Raw genomic sequence first — 10000 nt, forward strand, 5'->3', positions numbered from 1 at the left:
TATTGGTGCTTTAAGACTTGATACTGTAGGATGAGCAGTAAAAAAAAAGCAGTGGAAACAGGTTCATTTTTTTTTAGTGGAAATTTGTTTTCTTTCTTTTGCAGATGACTATTCTAAAATTTATGTTCTCACTTAGTGTGTATTGTCTATTTCTTTGTCTTTCACTAGGCAGCATGGCTACAAAATTATGACCTCAAGAAGGCATTCTTTGAACTTGTCAGACTGTTGTTTCTTTTGGTGACAGTGCCCACATCTTTCAAAACTAAGGCATCTCACGTAATCAGCTAAATGAATAGTGACAGCTAACATTTTGTATTTAAACTCCTGTCAGTGCTTAAACATAAAAAGCTTGATGCAAAATAAATCAAACCCTAGTGATGTGTGAGTGAAACATTTTGCTCAAATAGTCTCAGAGACAATTGGATTTAAGCACATTCCCCTTTTTAGCTTATAAAATGCTATAGCTTTAAATGAATTTGAAAAATCAAGAGGTCGAAATTGAATTGCTAATCTGCAGTATGTATAATTGAAGTTGCCACATACATCCATAACCATAAAAGCTTCGTTGAGGGGAATTGTGTGTTAAATAAATTGGAAAGATCCCCCATACGTTCTGTCTTCCTGAGATGTTTGCTTGTTTTTGGAAAGACTTTGACTTGCCTGTTTACATTTTCCTTTCCTTTCCTTCTGTAGTTCGCACTGCCTACCCAGCACACAGATTCAATGCAGTTCTGAAAGGACGTCAGTCGGCCACATCATTTATTCCATTTTGAAAACAAAAATCAATATAGCTATAAAGTGACCCATAAATTAGAAGTGGCTCCCACGATGTTTGCTCAGCGCTGCCTTTCTGAAGGCCCCCTTTGCATTTTTTCTTCACCTCTCTGTTTGAACTGCAGTCTCCGTAAGAGGCTCATTAGGGGACATTAGGGACTGGAGCTAACCAGAATTCCAGAGCTTGCTTTGCTCTTATTAATGCATAGTAGAGTAGAATGCATTTAAATATTTCATAGGCATTCAGTAATTTGTGTGTAATCGCCTTGTTAGCAGACCAGGAGAAGTAGAACAGGCCTGTGAAATGGTGTTAGTGATTGCATGGGTAATTTACAGACCTTTGCCACTAGAAAGCATTATTGTTGGCTAGTATGAAGCTGTGAAATAGAACTAGCAATAAGTAAAACAAGAAAGTTAATAAAGGATTTCTAACCAGCATCTTCTGGGATAACGATCCCGCTTGGTCCTTTGTAAGGACCCATAATTTATGACATAGGCAATATATCAAATGCGTGAGATGGTATCATGGAGAATTCATATGAAAAGGGTATTGGCAACATTAGTTCCAACTTCCTGCAAGGGACATGATTAAATGATTAATGAAATGTCCCTTTGCATATGCATTTTGAAACAGCAATTAGGCACTGACTGCAAAAATCCACCGATCCTCTCATTTTTCAGTGTTATCTCATTCTTGATTTATAAATCATAAGGAATTTTTGAACAGCAATATGTAGTACCTGAGATGGTTATAAAAACATAAAAGAGAATAATTTGAGCACAAAATAGTCATAAATACATAAATTTATAATTTAATGTTAATACTTAGCCTATTTATTTGGTCTTATTTCTTTGTATTTATACCCGACACTATTTCTGTACTTTGATTGGCATAATTAAGTAGGGGGAATGAATAGGCGCCATTATTTTACATATCACTGGTAAACAATAGCAGGGAAAGGATAAGGGAGATGTGGCAGAGGTATGTATGTGTTTTTCAAGTTCTCAGTAATCCACTGGAGGCTGTTCTATAAATGATCATTGAAGGGCTGCAAGCTAGCCTATAATTACAGGAAAGAAAGTGGCAGCCGTGGCATTTCATAACTATGTGTCCTCGAAAAGTGCTTTGTGAGTTTGTCACCAATGATAATTTAGATAGAGGCTCATTACTGAACATCACAACACTTTAAAAACCTTTCGCCTTCATACAGGAGAATAAAGGACTATTTTAATGGCAAGGTTCTTTTGTGTTCCACTGAAAAATTCAATCAAGACAAAACCTCATTGACTATTATTGTAGTCTCCAGTCTCTATTCTAATAAAAGCTGCAGAGATAAATTGAATAGGTCTCTAAGACCCAAGTATATAATGCAAACATTTTTGTACTTTTTTTTAGTTCTTTTAATATAAGATAATTATCAACAAGAAGTAAACAAGTATAAAAATTATTTTTAAAAAGTGATTTCATGGAAGAATGTGTGTTATACTGAATATACCTTTTCAGGTAAAACTGTATCATCTATTTAGCTTTTGTACTCTATTTATATCCTAATCTTTAAAAATATGCATCTTTTAGTCTGATTGCAGGATAAATTATGTGTGTTTTCCCTAAGAGTTTATGGTAGGAAAAAAACTCACAAAATTAAAAAAAATACAGCAACACCAGACCTTAAGAATGCAACAAATTATTATGTTAGTGTTGCTAGGACATTGCTTTGTTGTTCATTAAGTTTTGGAGGACAAAGCCTTGAAGAATAATTTTTAATGCGGTCTTGTTTATTAGAAATTAGTGACACTATGCCACTCACTGACCCCTGGCTTACTCTGACATTCTATGCCTTCTTTCCAGAAAGCTTGAATGATTCTGGTCCTCATTACAGCCAGGTTTCTAGTAGATTGTGCTGGAGCTCAGCCAGAGCAGACAGGAAGAGTGGGAAGGACCTCTCATGTGCTCTGGTCACACCACGCAGGCTTGACCTGATCCACCTCACTGTTTTAGCCCACAGTTTATCATCAGCCAAGTCTGGCAATTATAGCAAGATACATGGGTAGTTTGTTGCTATAATCAGTGAGAAGGTGTTAAAACAAACTGGTCTAATTTACCAAAGTTGGAGTGGGAAGAAAACAAAGGTCTAGGTTAAACCTAGATCTGTTAGCAGATAGCCCACTTGTTTAGAGGTTAGCCTCGAGCCACTTACCCCTTAAGGCTTATACTCTATTGCATGTACATCTGTCTATGCGTTCTTTTATGCTTCATACTCTTCAAGGAGCATAAGTAAAAAGGGAACAGAATTATTTCTTGAATTCAGTATGCCAAGAATTACAAAAAAATGCTATAGAACTATCTTACGAGATATTGAAACATATGTAGGTAACGATATGAATTCTTAATTATGTGTCTTCTTCAGTAGACCCTTTTCCCTTTCTGTGTCTCTTAAATTGCTGTTTTCATTTACCCATTGGTTAAGTAGACTACCAAAAGAAACTGAATTACCTGAAAATTACTTTTATAGTTTGGGAAATCATCAAATAAATAATATATGATAAATTACAAAGCAAGCATTATTGACTATTTCCATGCTTATTCAAAGTGCTGCTCTATTAGTTTACCTTTGGTATGGTAAGAAGCCATGTATTAGAGACATCATCATTCTTGTGTATAATATAATAAGCATATATATTAAGGTTAGAATAACATCATTAGGATGTCTTCTTCCACTGTGTTTACGTAATAAGGACTCTTGGCATGAAGTGTCAATCTTATTATTCTGAATCTTCAATATATTTTATGTATTAGTAACAAAGTTCTCATTAATTGTGGGTATGGCTATTTCTATGGAAAACTCCACCACCTTTGCATAATTCACATCACATCGTGGCATAAGATATTTCTCACTAAAAATCAATATACAAGGAGCACACTTTTTCGGCTGTTTGAAGAGTCTCTTTGTATCGCACAGATAACTTCCACAAAACATTGAGGCACATTCAGGCATTCTGCTTTCCCACTACGGAGGAATCTGAAAGTTCCTTGTAGAGGGAGGGCTTTTAAAATCCAGCATGTCTTGCTGGGCCACACATGACATTTCCCTCTGTTTTGTGTCTTATGTTTTATAGGCACCTTAACAATGAGCATGCATTGGACGACCGAAGCACCGCCCAGTGTCGAGTACAAATGCAGGTGGTACAGCAGTTAGAAATACAGGTTTGTCGCTGCTCACTTGATGCGCAGTTTTCTCAGAGCTCTTGTTTGAGTCCTGAGCAAGGGATCGGATCTTCCTAACTGAATCGTATTGACTTGATTAACACAATATCTGTTCAGATACACGGAATTTAAGTTATTTTTAATAAACACCATTGATAACAGGGTAGACTGAAATACTTTGATGGTCTTATAAATTGGAGCTATATGAATTTTAGGTCCTCTTGTATAGGCTTCAGATCTATAGTTTTCCCACTGAGGATTCCAGTGCTGTAGACACAAACTCTCACGTGTCGTGACACCGCTTGCACAGATTAGACAAGCTGATCTGGACACACAACCCCCCCCCCCGGGCCACAGGATCGTACGTTACAATGAAAGGACCACTTTCTCTGAGTATGAGTGAACAAAAAAAGTAGCTTCATTTCTGTGACTACTGTGTTCAGAATTTAAGACCCTGCAGCTCGTAATCTGTCCTTGGCTAGCGTAACGACAAGCAGCGTATGTCCCAGATGGTGTTGCACGGACTGTAAAGATCTATCAAAGTTTTATTTTTCAAACTTAGCAGTAAAATGGAGTTTTTTTTCCAAAAATAAACAGAAATGGTAAGACATCAGAGAGCAATGCTAACACCCTAGGTTTTAGTCTTGTTAGAGTTTGGCGCCTCTTTGCGGCTTCCTTTCATATGTCATCTTAAAGAGTTTTTCGCAGACTTACACTTTCTTTTGTTTAATTAAACATATAACTTGGTTGTCCTCTGCTGTACTACATTTTACATTGTTTCCAACCCATTATGCTGTTGCTTTTACCAGAGAAAAGGCGAAAATGTTTCAGTTGCTAAAGAATGATGTGGAAAACTGCGTCATTGTCACAGTAGCGCTCTGGCTGCATAGATCTGTTTACCATTGCTAAAATGTAGACTAAAACATAAGAGGTCAGCTGATGATATGGTCTGCAGTGTGACCAATTATGCCTCTCTCTCTCTCTCTCTCTCTCTCTCTCTCTCTCTCTCTCTCGCTCTCTCTTTCTGCTGTGTCTGACTGATGGAAAAGTAAGGTCCGTCAGTTGTAATGAGACCCAGTGCAAGTGTAGATGCAGACTGGGTGGCAGAGTTCAGCGTTTCACACTGCCTGGTCTCTGTCACTCTATTGAATTAGATTGATGATGGCAGATTGCAGGGGGCACTAACTGGACCTCGGTGGGAATGCATGAAGTGTGTAGGCAATCCTGGCAGGCACTTCGCTTTGAGAACCCTTCACCCCTTCACAGCTGTTGGCACTAGTCCATCGCTAACAGTGTCCACAGGACTTTAAAGAGACACCGTGGGCCTTCTAATTTATGGTTTCAGTAACTTGTTACTGTCGAAGCAACTGTGACCTCAATTCTCTTATTGACAAAAAGATGAAGTGTTATTTGTTTTCCCTGACCTTTCACAGAAGAAAAGCTACAAAAGTTTTCTCCTTCTCTAGCAAAAGTTGCGTTTCCTCCCAGCTAAGTTTCTCGTCCCAAGCTTTTATATGCAGGAATCATTACTGGGAGACAAGCTCAATGATAAGATGTATCACCGCAATAAAATAGCTGGATCAGTCATTTCTAAAACGCCCCTGATCTCACTCTTTCTTAACAGCTTTCTAAAGAACGCGAACGTCTTCAAGCGATGATGACCCACTTGCACATGCGACCCTCAGAGCCCAAACCATCTCCCAAACCTGTAAGTGCATATTGCTTTATAAACAGTAAATAGCTGTACTGATGTAACAGACTAAGAAGATGAACAATTTAGGGACAGTTAGAAAACAATGACTGTGATGAAAAGCACAGCAATAAAGGGAAAGTAAAATGCAATCGCTTGTCAAATTGTATGTTTCTTTTAAAGTAATGCTATCTTTTACAAAATCTATCCAATCTACACCGTGGGCGACACTAAACAAAGTACACCTATCAGTGCCCAAATCACTGCCTTGCCGCTGAAGCTAGGGGGAATATCTTTCTGTGATAGGTTTACAGATATTAAAAAGAAACTGACTTTGAGCCCCCCCCCAACCCCCAAGAAGCAGGCTCAGTACCAATCACAAATAGAAAGGTATGCAGTGGGCCCAGAAGACTCAGATCCATCACAGGATACAGATGAATAGACATTTTTCCCCCCTTATCAAATGTTTTCTCAAAAAAATATTATAGTATTTTATAGGTAGTTTTGTTCTATTTTGTTGATGGTCAGTTCTGTTACAATGTATTTCACGTATTGGTATGTTTTGATGCATATTTTACATGTTCTTAACTTAAAAAGCTTACCTCCTAGGGAAAATCAGCCCTAATAGAAAACAAAAGCTACAGTTTTTCTTAAAAATATGAGACTTAAGCCCCACCTCATAATATAGTCATATACATAGACTGTGAAAAAGAATATATTGTTATCTCACTGAGCCAATGTTTGCACAGAAACTTAGAGTAATCAACTGAGTGACTCTAGTTTAATGAAACTTTGTGGGATATTTTTCACTAAGGCCCCTGTAGAGCCTGATGATTAGAGATTGCCAGCTTGCTTCTCCCTGCACTACTCTGGGTATAAAAGGAATACTGGGTTTTGTAGTAGGGGAGGTAGCAGAAGACAGGGTACATTGTCTGTGTCTGATGTTCTGTTAGTGTCTCGACATCTCTTGTTCATTAATATGATTCAAAATGTGCCCTTTTTGCATAGAGATTGTATTTATTTAAACTCTGCTGATGCATTTCTGCAAAGACATTACAGCTTTTCCTTTGTGCCATATTTAAGTGTAGAGCACCATAAACATTTTTAACAGAAAGAAAGAGAAGGCTCTCCCTTTGCCTCTGACATATGACATTTTAAAATATACTGTGATCTGCATTCTTAATTTTAAAAATAAACTTTTAGGCATCTTTTGATACAGTATTTATGACTTTCTTTTCAGGAAGAATTTTTCTCCTCATAGCTTCTATAGTATAATGTAGATAATCAGGAGACAGAATAATTGTCTCATAAATCCATCAGGAATCTGCAGCTTGTTCTTTTCCAATTAATTATTCAATCAGTAAATTTTTTAAAACTCCAGCAGCATGGTTACATCTACACTAATAAAGAATTTTCAGCCTATAATCCAAAACAGAACCTGAATGAATAATGTAATTGAAGTATTACATTACATAAACCACACATGAAAGAATTGCTAATTGCGTTTGATGGTGGGCAATTAATACAGAATCTTAGATGAGCGATTTAAAATGAGACCACAGTTTAAAGTTCCCCTTGGAACCAGCGATATCTGAAGTGGGAGACTGCTACTGGCCTCAAATTAGTTTGAAAGAAGAGTGGTAAATACTCACACCCCTCGAAAAGACCCTAAAATTTATACACTGTACAAAAGAAGCTTCAAAATTGATATGATAGTAGAGATTTATGGTCTCATGTGCAGTGGCTCAGTTGAGACGGCCCACACATTTGATAAATATTAATAGCATGAATTTATTACCAAGGAGAAATGAGCTCTGTTGGTTCATCACTGCACCCTTAACAGCTATCAGTACATGAACACAAGGTGCAACCGTACTGTCTATTATATGACCCCATTTACTCTCTGAATGGTACTTCATTAAATGGTACCTTTTGGCCATGCTATGGATGGATGAAAATCAAAGTTATCAAGGCTGCGAGTCCTGAATAATGAGTTTCACCCAACCTTGACTATATTCAGATGAGCCGAGGTACCTAAGTGCTCATCCTGGCTTTTACATGCTTCCCTTTAGTTAATAATAAATTCTATTTTATCAGTTTCTGATTGCACGCCTACAAACATGGTGTGCTCATTATTATGGGATGCAGAATAAGTTACCGGAACATTGTAAACATGAATAGTTTGCACAGAAAAGAAGATGTACTTCTCCTGTTTTGATAACTTTTGATATGTTCAGTAAATGCAGAGCCTTGTTGCGTATTCATCAGGATAGGTACTTCATTGGCCTACAAATTGACATTTTTCTGGTTTTACTTGTCCTGCTTTATGCTGGCTTACAATATTTAGAGTAATGCATGTGGCTGAGTTTCTACTGTATGAGAGGAAGTTGTTCAGATGTGCAGCAACTGATGGTATGTTCTGAATATAATGTTGTGCATGCATTCTGTGTTATGGTAACACACACACACACGCACACGCACACACGCACGCACACACACACGCAGATGCACCTGGATCTGTCTTCAGTGCTCCAACTCCACACACAGACCCTGGCCTGTCACAGGGAAGCTTACACCAGTGGCTTTGTAAATGTATTAAATGCAGCATTTAGTAGCATTATCTCAGCTTTTATTTACGTACGTAACAAAGAATTCCCAACCCAGTCTGCCGGCTTAGAGTACGAACAGAATAACAGTTTGTGGTTTATTGAGAACAGATGCACTTGGGGACGCCTGCAGGGTGCCAGTCGTTATTATTAGACTGCTAATGTGCTTCTGCTGGCTGCTGCCCAAGAAAGAAGAACAATTAGCTGGCATATGTTAATTTTTGTTTCCCTAACAAATCTCTCTACTGACTAAATGTGTAAAACAAATCCACAAAGAAAGATCAATCAATGCTGTACACATCATTTTCTCCCCATTAAAAAAAAAAAAAAGGTTTATCTTAAGAAGTGTATTTGGGATTTTAAAAGGCAGGTGTTACTAAATTACATACAAAAAGCTGGACAGTCACCGTTTAGCCACTCAGCAGCAACTTTATGGAGAAACAAGACAGAAAAGGAGTTTTCTTCCTTGACTGTACAGATTCCTGTATAGAATGCAGAGGACCATAGCCTTACTCTGGTTAATCCATTTAAATATATAGAAGAAATCCTATGGGCTGCCCTGCAATAACAATTTTGCTAATTGGATACTATTTATGACAAAAGATGTGTGGTAAATATGACAGAGGTGATATGAGTTTTTGATAATGAAAAGCGGGTCTTTTCTGAGGGGAATAAGGAAGGGCACACTGTTAAAGAGCTTGCATACATTCTCACCTTTTTCCTTTTTTCTACCCTGACACCCACTTTCCAGGGTACATCAGCATTAAGTGACACTGTAATCATAAATTGAAAATGATACTTCCAGAGGAATTGGCAAACTTGACATTTCATTATATTTGTTAACACATGCCACAAATGATTGTTAGTGAGGAAATTCCATTTCCCTCTCTCCATCTCCAATCAGATTTAATTTGAAAATTTTCAGCCTCCTCCGGCTAATTTGCAATTAAGACAATTTTGTTTGAATATGTAGTAATGTCATTACCATTCCACCAAATTAGCAAGGAGACTAAAGGTCAGCGTAAAATTTTCCAGCTGGCTGGATCCTCTCAGCTGAGATTTGGGACCATGGGAAAAAAAATTCTGGCAGTAACAGAAGAGCAAGTTCCTCTTACGTCCTATTGGTTCAAACCTCTGCATCCTTCCTCCTTGCTGCTGTTGTTGCTTCACTGGGGGCTAGAACTGTTTAACAGCAGGGCAGTCAATAGTCAGCAGCTGGCTTTTATCTAAGGGAATACACTTTGGCTGAAGTCTGGTAGGACAAGAAGGAGTTAGTTAGTCCTGAGTAACACTGCAGTAGATTATTAGATAACCTCTAACAGCATTCTCTAATTAGAGTTCTTATGATACAATTTCATCCTGTAATTAGTCGAGATTGGCTGCTTCCTTTTGCGGCTTATTAGTGGCAACACAGCTGTAGAAGTGAATCCACTCTCATTTGTCAAACCTTTTTAAGTCTTTTTCTCTTGTCTCTACCTTTTTCCTGCCCTTCTCTCGGGCCTTTGCAGCTAAATCTGGTGTCTAGTGTCACCATGTCGAAGAACATGTTGGAGACATCCCCACAGAGCTTACCTCAAACCCCTACCACACCAACGGCCCCAGTCACCCCGATTACCCAGGGACCCTCAGTAATCACCCCAGCCAGTGTGCCCAATGTGGGAGCCATACGAAGGCGACATTCAGACAAATACAACATCCCCATGTCATCAGGTAGGATATGAATGC

General features: G+C 38.1%; 1 protein-coding gene across 3 annotated transcripts in view; it reads left to right on the forward strand.

Annotated features, from left to right (window-relative positions):
- Window positions 1-10000, forward strand: part of Foxp2 (forkhead box P2) — a 571048-nt gene that overhangs the window by 528927 nt on the left and 32121 nt on the right. For all 3 annotated transcript variants that reach the window (XM_055612683.1, XM_055612681.1, XM_055612682.1), the window contains 3 exons: window positions 3892-3979; window positions 5604-5687; window positions 9784-9985. In XM_055612683.1, coding sequence (XP_055468658.1) covers window positions 3892-3979; window positions 5604-5687; window positions 9784-9985 — 374 coding nt within the window. The remainder of the gene's footprint in view (window positions 1-3891; window positions 3980-5603; window positions 5688-9783; window positions 9986-10000) is intronic.

This window comes from Psammomys obesus, unplaced genomic scaffold (genome assembly GCF_907164565.1).
Source record: "Psammomys obesus unplaced genomic scaffold, mPsaObe1.curated_primary_1811, whole genome shotgun sequence".
Taxonomy (NCBI): Eukaryota; Metazoa; Chordata; class Mammalia; order Rodentia; family Muridae; genus Psammomys; species Psammomys obesus.